Below are 20,974 nucleotides of genomic sequence, written 5' to 3'. Positions count from 1 at the left end.
GTAAAAGTATTCTTGAGATGTTAGTAGTTTTAAATTTTTAATTAAATTAATATATATTTTTTGATTTTTAATACAAAACATTATACAAACATAATAGTTAAACTCAATAAATTTTATAATTGAATATTTAAAAAGTACAAAATCTATTTAAATAAAACTTATTTATAATATCTCTAGATTTTATTTACTAATCCATGTTTAACTCCAAAATTAAGGAAATTATAAAATTAACTAAAGAGAGTTACTAAATTTGTAAAATTACATGAATGAAATTCAAAGTAGAATGAGTTAGATTTGTAAAATTACATAAATGGGATAACAAAGGTTTTCAAAGCATTTGCATTAAGGGTTATAAACTTCAACAGTGTACAAAACAAGAAGATGCACAACAGCATGTGACTAATGCGCCATGGCACATTTCTCTCTGTGCCATGCACTGCAGCACATTGCATAGTTATGTTAGCATTAATGCAATTAAATGATAGCATTTAGGGCGAACTTTTAATGCCTCTCATTTCTCTGTTCAATATCCAATTGAGACGATATAGGCATTTCCAAAAAGCTTTCTTGAGCTATAGTTAATGGCACTAATTTCACATTTACATTATTTCTCAACTAAAAGTTAACTACCCATTTCCAAACTCACTCATTTTACCATCAAAACACAATTTGAGTGTCTAATTCTCTTTCCAAATGCTAAATGCCTAAACTTAACCCAAAACATATTCAATAGACCTAAGGACACCTATGCAATACGTTATAACATTTATATCGCACATCTATCATATTTCTAATACTCAACCCCTTAATAAGAAAAATAGAAGGCGGAGCTTCAATTGTATAAATAATCTTATCATTTATCATCAATCATACATTTTGCTCACTTCTCACTTGCATTAGTATTTTTGGTGTTTCTAGATTTCACAATTTAACATATAAGTAACCTAGGGCCCAAACTGTACAATTTAGTTCAACATCACATAGTACAAGCAAGTAAAACTTGAAATCTCTTAATTGGCAATATCATGAATAGTTATACACATAGTTTTCAAAATAAATGAAGCTTATAAATTTAGGATGAATATCATAAGCCTCAAGTTGTTTCCCCAATTCTACCCTAATGAGTTAGCTCTTGTAATGTTAAAGAAAGAGGGATGAGTACAATAACTCAATAACTAAGGTATATCTAACCTATACTAATATATGTCAATTAATTAGAACGCAAGTTGCAACTTAAACAATTCTCATGTTTGCATAATCATTAAAGATCAATCTCATAATCACAGTGCATATCACATGTTTTAATATCAAATCTTATAAGGGTCACAATACAGACAACCTTGTTCTCTTAATAACAATGTGCATGATTAATACCACCCTTATATCCTCTTTATATCTCTAACATGAAATCATCGGCTATTATCCATTGAGCATGTTTATGTGATGAGATTACCTTAGCCTTTCATATATGAAAAGCTACTCAGCTAAGGTTACTTAACTCACTTGTAAGTCATGATTTTCCCTAAATCTCATATTATAGGGTGTTGTTCTCTTTAAGCTAGCTTCCTCATCAAACAAGTAAAAACTAGGTAGGTTCAAATCCTTAGATACTATTGAGATAATCCCTTGTCAAACAAATGGGATAAATAATACATAAATATACTAAAGCCAGTCATCAAGCTCCTGATAGTGGCCATACCATATGAATTTCAACTTACTATTCCTCTTCTAAGGTGAACTCCTGTCTCATATGATCATGCAATGCACAAGTGTAACATTTCATAGCATGCATAAGTATATACTTTTTGAGCATGCTTATCATCATCATTATACTCATAACATTTCACATCATAATTTATCATTGAACTATACATTGTCATATACTCACACATTATCATATTATCATATAACTTCTTATTCAAGTATTTCTATCCTCCCATTATTTACAACGCATACTTATATACATTATATCTCGTTTTACTACTTGTAATTTACCATTGCAATAAACTAATCATTGTACCATAATCATTTACCTATAACACATACTACACTTGCATTGAATGATTTTATGTACTTTAAAATAGTTTATAGAACTATATATATAATTAACGTACAAAAGTATAAGAAAGATTTCTCCTGGTTATCTCAAACTTATAAAAGATCAAAGGTTTATCCCTTAAATACACACTTTCAAAACTTCTTAAAGCTTGAATGATGTCGGTGTGTAACTTAATATACAAATTAACATACCAAAATATCAATGTTTTGATTTCCATATCTCTCACTCCTCAACTCAATACTTTTAGATTTTTGAATTCATAACTTCTTCACTTTTCAACATACTCATTGGGTTTATTAACTCCAATTAGGTCACATTAATCTCATTGAACTCCTAACCAATTATTAATGGCATCACACTCCTCTAACTATCACATTTATTATGGGTTTTTAGGTATTTATGATCCCAACTAACATAAACATATTTATTACTCTTGTTAGGGTTTAAATAGCTTAAAAAACTCTCATTAACTCTATTTAATTCAATCGATTTGTATTCATAGCTCTATAAGGTAGAAAATCAACTTCTCTAGCAAAGCCTAACTTCTCAACTCAAGAAAAATGAAAGAGAAAGGAAGTGAAATGCTTATGAGACTTACTATTGAAAGTTAGAAGCTTCAGATACCTCTAAATGATGACCCAATTCATACCCTAGTAGAGCCCTCTTTGTTGTTTTCCTCATTCAAATCTCCTTTTTCTCTCCTATTTTGCAATAAACTCATGCTTGATAAATAAAAAATCTAGCCATATAATGCATCTCACACTCCCTATACTGTGACATGTGATACAGAGGGTCTCTTCTCATGTGAACTCAAGCCATATATTGCGGCACATGATCCTTGATTATAGCCATGCACAAACATGTGGTATAAAGGGCTCATTCCACTTAATGTAGCCTTTACGCCACGGCACATGGCACACATGCTGTGGCACATGGCATAAAAACATATTCCTCATATTTTCTTCCCTTTTTAAAGGCTTAAGTGGCCTATTTTCATTCTAAACCCAATTATAAGACTGTAATCACAACCTAATAGGCCCGTTAACCCTCTTAAACTACATATCACATTAGTTTACCTAATTACCCTTAACTATTAATTCAAACTTATTAACTTGGTTAATTTGGGGTTAAGATTTTTCGATTGCTCCATTCCACTCCCATCCGCAATTGAAGCCTTGCACACAGCTATTGTAGTTGTGAGATTCCATAGCCTCGCTTCCACTATCGCCAGAGGTGAGATGACTAGTGATAGAAGGAGTAGCAGAGTTGCTAGCATTAAGGCTACCTTTTAGTAAAAAGGACGGTGCCATTACTAAAAGATTTGGGGACTACAAAAAATGAAACAATTGAGCCAAAGGCTATGAAAAATAGAGAAAAGGAAGAACCTTAGGAAAGTGCATCAAGCAAGGCCATAATGGAATCAGCTAATGCTATCATGAAAGTCACTATTTACATTTGAAATTGTACCGAGCAGAGAACTTGAAATGAAGAAATTGAAAAAGCATAGGGAAGTAGAGGAGACTAGCATCATAAATCAAAAATGAAAAAATGGCTCCCATGGAAAACACTAATTACATTTGAAAACTTGAAAATTGAGGATCTGCACATTCATAGATATAGGTAATCGAAACCCAAAAATTGCATTCATAAATAATGAAATTAGCCAATGAGATTAGTATATTAACATGAGGCCAAAGTAATTCGGCCAATTAGATTGAATATTTTTTCAGCCAATTGTTAGATTTCTATTATTAAGTATACTCTACCAAAATAGCTAAAGCCATTTGGTTAGATATATTTTAAACTTTTATAATCCATGATTCATCTTTAATCTTTAGATGTGAGACTTTTTTATATTCTTATATTCTCTCTATTACTTTTTTTCTCTCTTCTTTTTGATTTTCTTCTTCTTCTTGCCTAGTTTTGTATTTTATTTTAGTCTTAGAGGCTAGGTCTATTCAATTTCTTCTTCTTTTTCTTCTCCTTTTTTTTAATGTCTTGTTGTATTTTTTTTTCATCTTTCATTTTTTTTCATTTTTTTCTCTCTCTTTGTTTTTTTATTTGTTTTTGTCCTTCAATCGAATGGCTCATAATACTATGTTAGATTTCTATTATTAAATATACTTTACTAAAATAGCTTAAGTCATATGATTAGATATTTTCTAAGCTTTTATAATCCATGATTCATCTTTTAATTTTTAAATATGAGACTCTTTTATATTCTTATACCAATTAGGATGCTGCTATGTGATTTGTAGGAGATAGTTGATTGTCTTATAATATAAGACAAAGGGAGTATTTTACCCCAAAAACACTTCATTGGTCTTCTTTTTTTAAGATTTTTTATCAACACCCGTCTTCTTTCTTCTTCATCATTTCTTTACAACCATGGGTCTGCGACTGGGGTGCAAGATTGTTCATGGATTTGGTACTTTCTAGGTAGATCTAACAGTTTTATCGCTAAAAGACTGCATCTATGGCAATGTTTTGCAGCAAGCTAAGATAACTTCTCTTCTTCTTCTTCTTCTTAAATCTCTTTGGGGTGGAACCAGCAATGAGATTAAGGGGGAGCAAATTCTTTTTAAATATATGTATATGTGTTTTTTTTTTTTGGTAATCCTCCAGGCATATACATTATTAATTTTTATAATAATTAATGGTATGTTTCTTCTAAATATATTTGAAAAAGAGACTAACATGTACAATTAAGTATTATTGTGTTTTAGGAGTGGATAAACAATAATAATGAAAGACAAATAAATACTTCAATCTATCCTATAATAAAGAGATGGATCATTAATTAATTTTTTCCAATTTTATTTTTTCAAAATCCCTGATAAGTAGAGCAAGAGGCATTGTATGTTGGATTTAGATATAATAAGTGATCTAAGTTTACTTGTTCAAATTTTTGAGGGTACACATGAGAAGTATTTTAATAGTGAGGATTATTTTGAATTTTTAGATAAAAATATATCTTCATAATTTTTTAATATTGATAAAATCTTGTGGCTGTAATTAAAACACTCATTGAATGAGTGGACTGAGGCTACTCATTAAATCCAAATTCACACATAAGAGATAAATATTTTTTTAAAGATGATACATTTAATAAGAATAAACTCAAAAATCTACTTCTTTTTAAGTGACACCAATAATTTAACTAATTTTTCTTGATTGCTATGAGATAATTAAAAATAACTTATATGCAAAATGCATGGTAAGGAATATATGAAGAAGTATAAATAAATAAATATAGTATACATACATGTAACATATCACTGGAGAGAATGTGTCTATACACGTGAAAGAATGTGGGGAGTTTTGAATGAGACCACTGTTTCAACACTTTGTCTTCTTTCTCGGGTTCAATGTCTGCTTCTTCTTTTTTTGGTACCAATCACTTGAACTGGTTTACCTGCCAACTATTCGGTTTTTATGATTTTGTCGGTTCATTGACCGATTGACTGGTTCTTGATGCTAGTTTGTTATGCACTGGTTTTGTAACTTTACTTGCAGTTAAACTATGAACAAATCAGTCATAAACAAAGGATTATATTAATCCAGACAAAACAATTTTTGTATATCTATATAGTCATAGAATAGTTCAAGGGTTAATTTTTTGCTGGTCCGGTTTAAGACTGATATTGGTTTGATTTTACCGATTTGGCTTGTATTTGATCGGCCTTGCCAATCTTTGACCAGTTTGTTTTAGTCAAGTTTTTTGGAATAAACTAAATTAGACTAGTGATTGATTCTCGATCCAACGAGTCAAATTGATCATGCTATCCATTTTCAAACATTGGAAGATAATGAGAAAGATAACATATGGGACTCACGCGTTCTCCACCCCCAAAAAAAACAGAAGAGATTTTGGAAAGTCAACTTCATTTTTAAATTTATTCACAAATATTTTTATTCCTTGCCTTTTGCTAATTCTAAATGCTAATTTTAAAGTAACTATAGAAATATTAATTTTAAATTTTCAAGGTTAATTTTTCATTTAAGTGCCTTATATTTGTTTGTAGTTTAAAATTTTTATACTATTATATATTTTATAATTTAAGAAATAAAATCTACAATTGGATAAACTATGTGAATTGGATAAAACATTTCCAAATATAGTTTTATTAAATTAGTTATATATAATAGTAAATATATATAAATATTTTTCCTGAAATAATAAAATTATTCCTGTCCATGTGAAATTGGTAATTTTTTCCTACTTCATGTTTTTTCTTGCTCAACTAAATAAATGGAAAGAAAATCACATCCATCCATATTTCTGTTTTCCATTTTTCTTCAATTGGTGTGCCTCATAAAATATTGATTGTTATATTTTAGTATACTTTTACTTTAATATAATAAAATATTAATATTTTATTCTTCCATTACAAAAAATAATAATATATGGACCATAGTTAAATTTTCATACGAGGCTGTTATAGTCACAGGTCAACGATCAAGTCACTTGATTATATCGACTTTTCTAAAGCCTTCGATACAGTCACATGTAATAAAATTCGACGGAATGAAAATGACATCTCTAGCCTCGAACATATGATCTATAATTTAAAAATGCTCTATACATCTCACTAATAAACATATCTAAAAAAAGGTAAAAAGTTTTAATATTCCATAAGAAGATAAAGTTTAAATTTGTATACAACTATTAATTAAATCATATCTGTCTGTCTATATATATATATTTTTTTTTTTCAATTTATAAATATTGTTAACATCAATCAGTTATAAAAGCATTACAACTCTAAATTGATGTGCGAATCATATTTTAAATAATTTTTATTGCATATTATGCGTTTATTTTATATCCTGAAAGTTATTCTTTGAGCCCCTATCAATGAGATCGAATCTTAGTTATTTTTTATACCTCATCACATGTATTGCACAGAGGTAAAACGTTAGGAGTTAATGTTACAAGTTTTGTTGCGATCGTTTACTTTGTATCTCTGAATTTTCCAAGGTTCACAACTTTGGCAACCTTAATTTTATGTTTCCATGCAGAGCTATCATTGTTAAATGCCACTAAAAATCAACATAACTACTTTAAAATCACTACAATTATTTTGAAATGGAAATAGTATATAAAACCCAATCTATAATTTTTTTTTCATGAGTTATATGAATATCAAAATTCATTATTCTTCAAACTCTATGGTGCCCCCACCTAACCAATCAACATATCAAGTATAAAACTCATATTGAAGAATTTACAAAACTACATATGTATATATGATGCGCCTCAAAAAAATTCTGGCTCTATGGCCTAATTATTACAATGAATAATGTGAACCAAAGTAGTCAAATCGATGGTGCGAGAGCATGAGAGTCTCCTTCCACAGCACGTGCTTCGTCGTCACGTTCATCGGAAAGAACCCTGAAATTTCCCACCAATTAAATGGCCTTAACATGGACGTCCACTAAACCTAATTCCACTACAGCTTAATTAAATTAACATGCATGTGCAGTCTTTCTGACTTTTTCTTGCTTTTCCATAACTGATCGAAGATTGGAGACGACCTAGGTCCTCATGACTCTCGCTTTTAGTATGCACCAGAGACCTAATTCTAAAGTATCTAGACTTCATCTCTACATATATAAACATATATGTTGATGACCTTGACTAAATCAAATTAATTCCATCTCGTAACTAGTTCATGTTATATCCTCGATCGATCAAAGCAAGAATGATGATGATGATTAAAGAGTGTTTGTATAATGTTTTGCCTTTATTATGTGCTGATAATCAAATCTGATTACAGTTCTGATGAGAGAAGAATCTCCATGTTGACCGCGCTTAATTGTTCCACTAGTTTCCTTGCATGACAGAAAATAATGAATCATAGCTTATGCAACACTCATCGCTCTAATTGAGCTGTCGATGGATTTTCAAATATTAGATACATAAACTTGTATAATAATAGATTTTAAGTTTGAGTCGTGCCTTGTACACTACCTTTAAAAGTTATTGTACCGCAACATACCGATTGCACCGCAAGTTTTCAGGATTAAACAGACTTGTCTTACGAAAATGAATAGGAGCACAAAACAATAGAGACTAACAAAATAATATATGTACTCAAGCAACCACAATAGCACAGAGGAGAGGAGGAATGAAGTGACTCAAAGCTCAAAAGTCATGCACTGGGATTGCACACTTCGATATATATAGGCACGGACCTAGGTGAATGTTGGGCGGCCATTTACTCATGTTAATTAACCGGTTTCAAAAAATAAATCCCATATAAAACCTAGGTTACTAGATATTCGCAAAATTTAAACCGTTTAATGGTTAAATTAAATAACAATTGAACTCATTTAAGGACAATTAAATTAACCACCGTTTATGAGAACCAAGGTTTTCATATAAGCAATATTAAATTAAATTAATAATTATTTTTGCAAAAAAATTTTGGTAAAAAAGAACTTAGTATCCCTCTAACTCGCACAGAAGGAGGTAATTAAATTGGCTATTGTCAACTGTGTAATTGTCCCACACTTAAGCCCACTTATTCTCTAAACTCACTTATTAATCTACTTTCATTCTTTAAAATTTATACACTATGAGTTTTTCTCATGTGTAAAATATGAAACTTCTTCTTTCAGCATACTTGAACAATAATTACAACAATAATTTCTTCATTAAGTCAAGCTCTGAGAAAGAAGTTTGGTTATGCCAAACTCTTGAGCTTGCAAGATGTGAATGATAATGGCGATGGAAGAAGAAACTTTTGCCATCATGCATGTCACTTGTCTACACCATGTCCCACCCACTATTTCCTGCTTCATATCACCCATGTCTTATCCTCCTTTTTCCATCATCATGTAGTACCTGTATAACACAACCACAACAATGGGGGTCAAGTCTTGTATGGAATCCAAAGAATGGATAACACTTACATAACCTACTTTCGGAGATCTCGAGCTACCATTCAAACTGGCACAAGTTCAAATTCTGCCTAGAGTATATAATATCTGAGGAAGTGATGATACCCAGCTTTTATTTATAGATTTCTTTTTTTTTATCCCATCATTTAATATCCTAAAAAATTTGGAAGACTTGAACTCAAGATTCTATAATAATTTGATTCAACTCTCTCAAACAATTGAATCGAGCACTTATCAATTTTATTTACAGATTTATATTTTGTTTTGAATATACTAAGCTCCAAAATTATGTACACAGGATTAAACTGTGAGTGATTTGTGCTTTGTCTGAAGTTTGAGTAAGTCATGTAATTTACTATTTATAATTAATATAAAATTTTTGAATATATATGTTGAATTTTATGTTTTAAATTGAATATTGACCTCCCTCACTCGCACTCGCAGGCATGTATTTTGTTGACTATAAGTGACTGTTAAAACACGCAGCATTTAAATCTTGCTATGTATACTTTGTAGTTTCGATTAACGAATCAACTCCAGCCGGTAATTAATCATAACTCGCTTTCAGACCCCGGTTTCTTCATCAACTCTCTTACGTAGCATTCTACAGAAGCTAAGCATGCATATATCATAACCTTTGTCAACATATATATATATATATATATATATTATTCATACAATCCTGATCTAGAATTACTTATAGCTATAGTATGAATTTATCAAAACTTGATATTAATATTAATTTTTTTTAATCTTAGTAAGACCAGATTTAAAAACAAGTTAAAACTGTTTACAATTATGTCATTTTCCCACTGATAGCTTTGGGCCATTGTATTTGCTAGCTGTTGGTTTATGTGTTCTAAATCCGAGTCCCATGATCCCCCAGCACATGCCAAATTTTAAAACCAAACAAAAAACACAAATAATTGTAACGCAGTTGCATCCGCGTGGTTGTGGAAAATTGGCACCCAGAAGGGTTGACCACGAGTCAAGTTAATTACGCTATATAATATAAATCAATATTATATCTATATATATTAGCTATGGTGCTCTCTCAGGCTCAGCTCCTCACTATATATTGCCTCTATAGACTCTAGAGGCTACGACACAACCACAAGGGAGTTGATTTGTATCCACAAAGCAGCAAACTTCAGAACGCATGTACCAACGTATACACGATGGTGGTGAGCTCACATGTACATTACTCGAACGAAACATGCGCGCGCACACACTCACACAGTTTATAAATAATACAATTTGTTATGAACGTTACATTATAGATGTCTTGATGTTGATTTTTCAATATTATCATTGCTCTTGGGTCGAGTTCTAGTTTCTGTTACTACTATATTATTGGTGCAGCAAGTAATGGCTATAAAGGTGGGAATGAACAGTAGTAAAAACAGAACCAAGGCTCTGAAACTTGCTGCCGGTGCGCAAGGTGCATGGTTAATTATATATGAACCCTTTTTGCCGCTATGAGTGAAGTAATTCAAATAATAAAAACATACTTAACTTGCAGGAGTGATATCAGTGGAATTGGAAGGCGAAGATCAAGTGAAAGTGATAGGAGAAGGAGTGGATGCCGTTTGCTTGACCTGCGTTCTGAGAAAGAAGTTTGGTTTTGCCGAGCTCTTGAGCTTGCAAGACGTGACTGATAATGGCGATGAAGGCGGCGGCGGCGATGGAAGGAACTCCAGTTCTGGCGACCAAGAGCCGCCGCCAGCTTTTGCCTATCATCAATTTCCTTGTCCGCCGTGTGCGTACCTGATTTATGATCCTCATCCTTATGACCCTCCAATCTGCTCCGTCATGTAATACCTATCAGCATATATGGTCTTGTTGGCCGGCGGCGGGTTCTCTCGCACTTTATATATGTATTGCGTGGAGAAGTTTGAAGAATATGAATCGTGTTTACAAGGAGATTTTGAGGGGTCATTTATTATGACTTAGCAAAATCAAATGGTCCCTAAGTCTCTTTTTTATTAATTAGATATAGATTGTCGACTCTCGTTCGATATTTATTTGACGTAATTATTTGTAGCCGACTGGCCGGGGTTACTACGATAAGAAGCACTTGAAAGCGCGCGATAAAATGATAATCACTTGCGTGGTTTGATATATAAACGATGTATTAATTGTTATGTGACGTTTGCTTCATCGTGGTGTTAGTTATTCCAAAGAAATGATGATTTAAAGTTGTTAACACTTAACATGTTGATAGTTAAACTTATCACAAAACAAGTTTTTTACATTGAGTGACCTTTAATTAAGAACCTTGTATTTAAGTAGTTATTTAATGATTTAATCATGTCCAAAATCAGATCAGCATTTATCCCCGGCCCATTAGTTCTTCCTCCCTCAACACAAATTCATTCTTTTCCTCTTTCCAATGTTGTGACTAGGTCCTTTATTATGGATTTGGATATAATGACGGTAGGCATTGAATACTTGTATCATTTAAGTTATTAAAATTTATATATTCATGATTAAAATAAATTTACTTATTTATTAATTTTAAATAGAATATGAAATTTGAATCATTTATCTAGACTTCAATGATTGAGGTAATATAGACACTGAGTGCTTATATTAAGTGCAATTGCCGAATTTAAGTCCCTTTTATTAGTAGCAAATAAAGCTTCATTTGTTGCCATAACCCTTGCTAGTTCCCTCCACACAAATTGCTATGTATATCTTTTGGACTTACCTAAGCTAAAAACCTTGGATCTCCTCCATTGTTTTCATTCTTCGTCTTCCTTGCCTCTTTAATTTTTAACCACACAGCTTCTACAGATTAGATTAGATGCGCTCCTTCTCATTACATCCATCATTGATAATACCTCCCTTTTAGCTAGCTTTAATTACCACATGCATACATACATACATGGTTTTCGCCTCACCCAATCTTACATTACTTTTTTTGTTTTAGTGTACGTGGGAATTAGTTGAAAGTTTTAGTTTTAATTTTAAAACCCCCGATGGTACCAAAAAAAAAAAAGCTTTTAACAACATAAAATTTTAATAAAGACCCCTTGACTATTGTTAATAAAAAAAATTCAAAAATTTTAAAATTTCACTGCAATTTAAATATATTGCAATAAAATTAAAATATTAAGGGAAATTACTTGGCTGCCCTTGTTGAAAGATAATTGTTTGTCCATTATTGTAAATTATTTGTTTTTATATATACTGTTGTTCATTACAATAAACAATTTAATATAAGATAATGAATAATAATATGTAGAGAAATGAATAACTAAAATTAGCATGGTGACAACACTTGAAAATGAAATCAATTAAAATAATAGATAAATAACAGATAGCAGGATGATGAATAACTTAATATAAGGCAATGAATAATAGTATGTGAGGAAATGAATAACTCATGCTAGCATGATGGCAACATTGGGAATAAAATCAATTGAAAGTAATTGACAAACAACAAACAATAGGATAATAAACAATTTAATGTCGAGTAATTAACAATAATATGTAAAGAAGTGAATAATTAATGCTAGCATGATGACAACATTTGGAATAAAAATTAACTAAAAATAATGAATAAACAATATACAGGAAGGCAACAAACAACTTAGTGCAGGGAAACAAACAAATCGTGTTGACAAAGTAATAGCACTTGGAATGAAATTAATTGAAAATAATAGACAAACAACATATAATAGGGCAATGAACAACTTAATGCAGGGTAATGAAAAACAAACTATAGGAAAACGAGCTACTTGTTTTTGTGTCATCTGGATGTGTTTCATGGAGATGGCTAATCTTGTCATTTCCTTCAATATTTTAATTTTATTGCAATACCCTAAGATTATAGTGAGATTTTAGAGTTTTTGAGATTCTTCTTTTTATTAATTATGATCAAGGGGCTTTTATTGAAAATTTTCCTTTAACAACAATTGAAAAACTGAGTTCTACCACGGTTGAAAAAGTAATGTTTACTTGAGATGTTGAAAGTCATTTATTTTACATCCATCTTCCAACTGTTATAATAAATTAATTTTACAGTAAAACCAATATAAAAATGCATTAAAAAAATTTAAAAAAAATAAATATACCACTTTCTACCATGATTACGTCAGCAATTATTAAACGTAATAACCGTGACAGAAAGTAGATAATTGATAATATGCTAACATAAGTTATTAAAGTGAGAGGTATTTTCCTAACAGTTTAGCTAGAAAAATTTTTGAGTTAGATAATTTTTTGTATATCTTTGATGAAAGATCACCTTTGATATCAAGGTGGTAGTTGATAAAACATTTTCTTTTCTTATTATAATGCCTGTTTTAGTTTAACGAAGTAAAGTTTTAATTTTCAAGTAATGATATATCATATAGGTTCCATTAAAAAATTTAAAATTAAATGAGAGGTATTTTGGAAAAATCAAAAAACATTTTTAATCAATAATTAGCTTATTTAATTTTTAGATTTTTGTTGATTAGTTAACTAACTCAATTAGTGCCGGAGGGATTACTCTTACATACATGCCCGTAATCTTGGTGTAATTTGAAACTTCATCACTGCTGTTGCTGTAGCAAAACTCTGATAAAGGAGACAACCTTCTAATGCGGATATCCATATTCATCGGGTCGGATCACACGAACCGCCTCCGACAATGCTTGTGTTTCACGTCCTCATCCACGACTAATTTTTCTTTTTCGTTGATTAAAAAAAAAAAAAAAAAAACTAAAGGTGGACCGGAATGCGGTTGTAAGAAAGATGACGAGAAGTAGATCAAAGATCTAAGACCAGAGCTCAGAGGTGAAGGGAACGAAGAATGGGTACGACGGTGGCGGGATTGGCGCCGGGACTTTCTCGGAAGCTGAAGAAGGTCTTGGAATCCAGGACTGATACGCCTGATCTCCTGTCCTCCCTCAACACGCTCTCTTCCTTCTACACTGACAACACTCCTCAATCCCGCCGCAACCTCCGATCCACCATTGAAAAGCGGGCTCTCTCTATCAACCTCGAGTTCCTCGCTGCCTCCGATGTTGTCCAACTGGTGATGAGCACTTCGCCTATGCTACAACTTCTTGTGAATTTTCACTTGCTTTCATTATTATGATCTAATTTCCTTTGTGCATCTCTTTCTTTACTGGATTTTTAGGCCTTGGATCGCGTGGAGGAAGAGGTGAATGCCGTCGCTGAATGCTGCGACAGGTGTGAATTTTTTATCGCTTTTTCTTCTTTGATTATATTGGCTGATGGCTAGTTCAGAGAGGCTACGCTTGCAGCAATTCATTATTTTTATACGTCATTTTGGGAACCAAATGATGCAAGAGATAAATTTGGATTCTCTGCCTAATGTATGCAAGGACTTTCGTCCTGGGATCCGGAAACTTATCAACTCTTCATGTATTTAGATGCTTTGATGTTGTCGAGACAAACTTGGACTGGAGATCAATAAGTGCATACTATTAATCTGAGTAGCCCAAATTTGAGCCGCATTGACTTCTAAGGAAGTAATAATATCACTAATTTTGGATAAAAAGGTCAATTGAGATGAATATGTAATACCCACATTACTCACCCTTTTTTAATCTTTAGCTGTGGATGGAGAAGTTGGTTTCTTAGCCGTCTAGGAGATGGCTGATACGCTTAACTTCTAGAATTGAAACCATTTGTCCATTCGTATGGTAAAATTTTCAACTTTCTTGTGGTTTGTTCTATGTCCAATTCATCACTCAATGGTATTTTGGAAGATTTCAACAAAAATAGGGATGTAAAACCATGCATAGTTTCATTGCTGGAGGTATGTTTCCCTTATGTTTTGAACAAATTCATCGTGAATCTTGCTATTTCAGTTCAAAGTAATTCAATAATTGGCACTATTTTGTTTGAGGGTTGAAACTTCAGGAAAATTAGGTTTTGAGTGATGCTTTATTTATCACTTTCATGTGCTATTAGGATATTGTCCTCTTATGATATTAAGGTTACCTTCAAACTCCTCTTATATTATTCTTCAATTAGAATTAATTCATTGTTTGGTCATACTATTCCCTTTAGGATATTTTATTAAAAAGGATTAAGGTTCAAATCTTTTACAGGATATCAAAGGCCTTGAATAGTTGCAGTGCTACCACAGGTGACATTATCAGTACCACAGAGAGGCTCAAACAAGAACTTGAAACTACTACACAAAGGCAAGAGATTGTGTCATGTTTCCTACGTGATTATCAGCTCTCCCCTGAAGAGGTTGAAGTTATTGTTTCATATCTTACAAAGATTGAACGGTCACTTTGTAATTCAAATAAGACATGCTCATATCACCTTCATGCTTAGAGTAAATTGTTGGTCATCCACAGATAAGTGCACTTAGAGATGAAGAACTTAATGAAAATTTTTTCAAAGCACTCTCTCATGTCCAAGAAATTCATGCAAACTGCAAAGTGTTGCTTAGGACACATCATCAGGTAATTTTTCCATTTCCTTCTCTGCCTCATTCCATTTTCACTCTGAGCTGCATGCAAAATTCAACACAATATGTAATCAAATGCATATTTCATTTTGTTTTTGGGCCAAATAGAGTAAATGTCTGAATTGTATCTTTTCTCAATTCTAAATACCTATATGGTCTTCAATCTTGCATAGATGGTGAGAGACCTATTGTCCGACTACAGCTGCAAACATGGACATATCATTCAAAAGATGGATGTTGAAACAGTTTGCTTGAATATCTAAAATTCAAATTGTTTGTGAAATATAACAGGAATAGGGATTAAGAGGTTGGTGGTATAGCTGGATGAGTGAGAGGAATTTGATTAAGAGGGGAATATTTAGGAGGATCTGTGGTGAAAGGGAGGCAGGGGTGGATCTGAAGGTTCTGCGGGAGAGACTCTTGCCTCTTGATGGCTACACACTGTTGTTTGTTTTCTGCTTAAAGTTTATGCTACTTTCATTGTTGTTCTATTTTTCTTTTACTATCAACAATGCTGGAGTGATTTATGTGCTTTGTAATAAAGTGCCATCCAATTACTTTGAAAGTGATAAGATTTTTTTTTATTATTTCTATTATTTAATAATAGTGAAGTAATTCTTCCCTTTTGGTATCAACTCCTATAATATTGTGATTTGTGCATGCTTTATGGATCTGAACAACCAGGATGAAAATTTGTTTGTGATTTTGTTGTGTGAGAAGTTTCTGCCAGAGCCATCTGTATGCTCCATTCATTGAACAGTGTTAAAGAACAGTGTACACACATTTTTCACGTTATATTTTTATCAGGGACTTTGATATTATACTTTGCACCTGAAATATATGTTTAAAATTCAATAATTTTAATGTAATGCCGATATTTTAATTTCTATTCAATAATTTTAATGTGATACGGATAGTTTAATTTCTGTGTCATGGACTATATTATTGGGTTGGATGAGCTGTGTCCTTCCATTTTTTGTTTTAATAAAACATGGGGCTCATTGCCAATGAACTAAAGGATCAAGACCGTATCTTTCCATTTCTCTGTTGCCAATATTAGTTATATGTTCCCTACTTCTACAATTTTCAGTTTGTGCTGATCTTTTTCGGGAAGTTTTCTCCATTATTTTCCTGCCATTTTGTGTTTGAAAATAATATTTCATTTTTTATTGACTTTAAGAATTTCATTGTAGCGTGCTGGTTTAGAGCTGATGGATATGATGGCTGTGTACCAAGAAGGAGCTTATGAGCGCTTATGCAGGTGAAGATTGATCTGCTTTAATAACAACCATTTAATCTTTCACTAAAAAAAGGAAAAAAAAATCATCCAATTCATGATACCTTGGCGATACAAGCAGCCCATAACCCCCACGTTTCTGTGATTTGTTTGTTGGCAAAATGTTTATTGAGAATATTTATTTGAACATCATAGAAGAGCTATTCTTAGCAACAATTGGAAAGAGAATAGATAAGAGCTTTGTTAAAAATGCAAAGGTTTGATTTACTTTAAGTGGGATAGCTAATGAACTAAAAAGCTCAAATTTCCCCTAAAATATGTTATGATACATAATGTGTTAGCATAGTAAAATTAATTAATAGACGGTAAGCAGAGCCTTTACAAATAAGATTTTACATCTGCACATAGTTGGCCGAGGGAAAAAAAGGTATTACTGCATGTGATATTGAAATGGCTGTCAAAGATAAAGTTCCTTCCAGAGTGTTGCCCCTCTTACCGACTCTTCAAAGTTGTTTTCTTATGGCAATTGGCTAACCTGACGATATACAACTATTTGTTAATTTTGCCTATAGGTGGGTACAGGCAGAATGTCGAAAGCTGGGTGACACTGACAATCCAGAAATTAGTGAGCTCCTGAGAACGGCTGTGTGCTGCCTCAGAGAAAGGCCTGTCCTTTTCAAATATTGTGCAGAAGAGGTGATTCCAATATGAATCTGATCAATTTATTTAACATTTGACAAATCCAATTTTTGTTGGGATTTGGATCCTGTAATATTCCAGCTTGAAACTGAAATACGTGATATTAGGAAAATTGTCAACTCCACTGCCTCGTTCACAGATCAGATCTCGCATTAGAACATAATATTGTTAATGTTTTTTAAAGAATATTCTATTTGAATTGAAACTCAAGTTTCCCTTATCTTTGATTTTGCATCACAAGATACCAATTTCTGGTTTTGTAGGTTGCCAATATGAGACATAATGCATTATTTAGAAGATTCATAAGTGCTCTTACCCGCGGAGGACCTGGTGGAATGCCTCGACCAATTGAGGTTCATGCTCATGACCCATTACGATATGTGGGTGATATGCTTGGGTGGTTACATCAGGTACGAGTCCGTCATGACAATCTAGTGGGTGAATGCTTGAAGCCACTCCTGGTGCTGCATTTTTTCATACGGCCTTTTTTGTTCATGTATCCTAATTTTATTGTATTGCACTTACACACAGGCCTTGGCATCTGAACGTGAACTTTTACTTATGTTACTTGATCCAGACACACAAGTGGATTCTGGGCCAACAATAGATCAGTTCTCCAAGAGCCCTGAGAATGGCTCTGGGAAGACAGAATCTGACTTGACATTTGTTCTGGATAGAATTTTTGAGGGAGTTTGTCGGCCATTTAAAGTGAGGGTTGAACAAGTTTTGCAGTCTCAACCAAATCTGATTGTCTCTTACAAACTGAGTAACACCCTTGAATTTTACAGCTACACGGTGAGCTGTCATCAATTTTCCCCCTTTGATAGTATTGGTCCCACACATATTTTTTGTCTTAACTTCATATGATCTTGCAGATTTCAGATCTGCTTGGGCGAGAAACTGCACTTTGTAATACACTATGGTTGCTGAAGGATGCTGCTCAGAAAACATTTTTTGATATTTTGAAAGGTCGTGGAGAAAAGCTTTTACGATATCCCCCTCTTGTTGCTGTTGATCTTTCCCCTCCTGCAGCAGTAAGAGAAGGAGTATCTGTCCTCCTTGAAATTATTGATAACTATAATAGCATGATGGTTCCTGCTTGTGGCAAAAAGCCTCCTTTTGATTCAGTTATATCAGCAGTACTGGATCCAATAATTCAGGTGCATGCTTCCATCTCTGTCAATCTGGTACCTGCATTTGCACTATGATCTGTTAGCCGGCATGAAACAAAGTGATTCTAGTGGTTCAAAATTTGAGCTTCCTTTGTAACTGCTGCCTTTGATTCCTACATATTCCTATAATTTAAAACATCCCGGGATTTTCTTCCTGCTTTTACTAAGCTAAAATGTGATGTTTTAGAATGTACTGGCCTTTCACACATCACACTAAATATGACCTAGATCCATTTGCTTGATTTGGTCCTTGTCAGACAATGGACTCACCATTCACACATCATACTAAATATTGCCCGGCTCTCTCTGTTAAGCACTCAGCTGTAGGCCTGTCTTGACTCTGGTCCATTAGTCCATTTCAAGAAACCTTGAACTAGCTTTAACTTTAATGAAATCATAGAAGCTGTCTATTGCAGATGTGTGAGCAAGCAGCAGAGGCACACAAGTCCAAGGGCGGTGGGCATTCATCCAGGAGGAGTAGGATGAGTTCTGACTCCAGTCAAATTAACAAATCATCAGTTGATGCAATCTTGTCAACAAGTGGCTCTGCTCCATCCTCCCAGGTCCCTCGCTCTTAAACCTTTTGTCTTTTTCCTTCACTCTTGCCCCGTACTAATTATTGCTGCTTCTAGGTTTCATGGTTTTCTCCACTGAGTCCTGCTGCTTCACTAATGAAATTTTATAGCTTCCATGTATATATTTTCCTTCACTTTTTATGCTTCCAATGGCCATTATTTGATTGCGTACTGTCCTGTAAAATTATATCGGGAGAATTGAAACCAAAATTTAACTATAATGCAGTTTTGGCAGAGGTGTCCCTTGAACTTGCTTGCCATTTCTCAATTGTAAATTAACGTGGACCAACGAGTAAAGCCCTATGCTCTAATGTGAAATTAATGTTATGGTTTGGACCAACGAATAAGGTGGACGAAAATAATGAAGGAGCTTCAAACATAATAAAACTCTCAACGTGGACTTATTGATTAATGATAAGTAAGAAGTTTTATCAAGTGTCTGATGTGTTCTTTTGGCAGACTACTGAGACCCCATCCAAGATATTCTTGATCAACTGCTTGTGTGCTATTAAGCAACCTCTAGATGGACATGATGTGGCTGCTGATTATGTGCGAAGGCTCGGGAAGATGATCGATAATCACCTGCGGGTACTTGTGGACAAAGAAGTCGATGCCATGTTAAACAGATGCGGGTTGTCACAAAAGATGAGCCACTTCCATAACTTCATATTCAACAAGCAAGGGGACAAGGAAATGGTTGGGGTCCCGTTGGCAGAGATGGAGGACACAAGTCCAGCCAATCTTGCAGAGTGTCTAAAAGCTCTGTTTGGTCTTATTTTGGGAAGTGAGAGTTCATTGCCTGAATTCGAGCAGATGCTGGTTCCACAGTTGCGGTCTGAGGCTTGTATTGGTGTGGCCAGGTCACTGGCGGAAGCTTATGAGCTTATTTACAACGCAATTATGGACCCCAATAATGGTTATCCAGACCCTAGGTCATTGGCTAGGCATCCTCCTGATCAGATAAGGACTATATTAGGAATTTGAGTTCTATGCTGCTTTTTCTCACGTCTTCAACCATTATGTTTGTATGTCCCGTAAATATTCTCTTCATTCTTTTTGTAAGGTGTTACTCTTCAACAAATGAGTCTATCATGTATTTCTTTTAATATTCTCGGAATGGTAGATTTTGATTTTTTTTTTTGAGCTAATGTAATGATATTGTTTCTGTTAATGTATTTGGAAATTAGAAGATTTACTTTTAGACCTCTCGCGATGCTTTGGAAATTCATGCATCGGGCAGACTGATCAACATAATGCTGTTGAACAATTGAGAGTAAACTAAAGAAGTAATTTTCCTAGTAAAACAAGGGGAAATTCTGCTTCCCGGTCTTTTACAATATTTTTTCCAAAAATGCTTTACCCTTTAAACAATGGTTAACATTATGAAATAAAAATTGTATTCATGTCTTTACCATTAATACTTATCGAAAAAGGGTTTCAACCTTTCGAGAAATAAAAAGTTGAACGAAAAAGAATCATATATGAACTTTCTGATTTAAAAAGTAAGATTAATTGAACCGCAAAGCTATTTATATCAAGGGAAAATTATCACAAAGGATTTTAAAAAATAATATTTATCGGAGAGAACCTTAAAAGTAGTTATTATTTAAAAGGAAAAAGTATCCAAATATAATTTTAAAAATACTACATTGACCGTTACTGACAAAAACACATTATTTAAAAGAAAATTATTTTTTAATACAACAAGGAGATGAAAAACAATAAATTAAAATAAAGATAAAATTCTTACAAAAAAAAAAAAACAAAGCTGCTCAATTAATGTCCAAGAACTATAGCATGTTAATAATTTCATCTCTTTTAAAAATCCACGAGTCGAGAAATTGAAGCCGCGCGACCTTGGCAAAATTGAATAATTCTTTAAAA

The 20,974-nt window shown here is 33.0% G+C and overlaps 2 protein-coding genes across 3 annotated transcripts; both read left to right on the top strand.

Annotated features, from left to right (window-relative positions):
• Positions 1 to 10,042: 10,042 nt before the first annotated feature.
• Positions 10,043 to 11,067, top strand: LOC129310550 (disease resistance protein RGA5-like). Of its 2 annotated transcripts, XM_054952420.1 has the most exons (3): positions 10,043 to 10,149; positions 10,328 to 10,406; positions 10,488 to 11,067. In XM_054952420.1, the coding sequence occupies exons 1-3, from the start codon at positions 10,144 to 10,146 to the stop codon at positions 10,781 to 10,783; spliced, it is 381 nt and encodes a 126-aa protein (XP_054808395.1). In that variant the 5' UTR covers positions 10,043 to 10,143; the 3' UTR covers positions 10,784 to 11,067. The 2 variants fall into 2 exon arrangements, with proteins under 2 accessions (XP_054808395.1, XP_054808396.1); XM_054952421.1 differs by lacking the exon at positions 10,328 to 10,406.
• Positions 11,068 to 13,680: 2,613 nt separating this feature from the next.
• LOC129311633 (conserved oligomeric Golgi complex subunit 6) lies at positions 13,681 to 20,261 on the top strand. The gene is made up of 11 exons (XM_054954017.1): positions 13,681 to 13,991; positions 14,097 to 14,149; positions 15,037 to 15,184; positions 15,295 to 15,402; positions 16,601 to 16,668; positions 17,217 to 17,340; positions 17,607 to 17,753; positions 17,875 to 18,138; positions 18,219 to 18,503; positions 18,932 to 19,078; positions 19,550 to 20,261. Exons 1-11 carry the CDS (start codon positions 13,767 to 13,769, stop codon positions 20,072 to 20,074), a joined length of 2,094 nt encoding a protein of 697 aa, XP_054809992.1. The 5' UTR covers positions 13,681 to 13,766; the 3' UTR covers positions 20,075 to 20,261.
• The last annotated feature ends 713 nt before the right edge of the window (positions 20,262 to 20,974 follow it).

This window comes from Prosopis cineraria, unplaced genomic scaffold (assembly GCF_029017545.1).
Source record: "Prosopis cineraria cultivar Desert tree isolate PC_DT_omini unplaced genomic scaffold, ASM2901754v1 PC5, whole genome shotgun sequence".
NCBI classification, from domain to species: Eukaryota; Viridiplantae; Streptophyta; class Magnoliopsida; order Fabales; family Fabaceae; genus Prosopis; species Prosopis cineraria.
The sequence above is the reverse complement of the archived record's forward strand: the minus strand, read 5'-3'. Positions and strand labels throughout refer to the sequence as shown.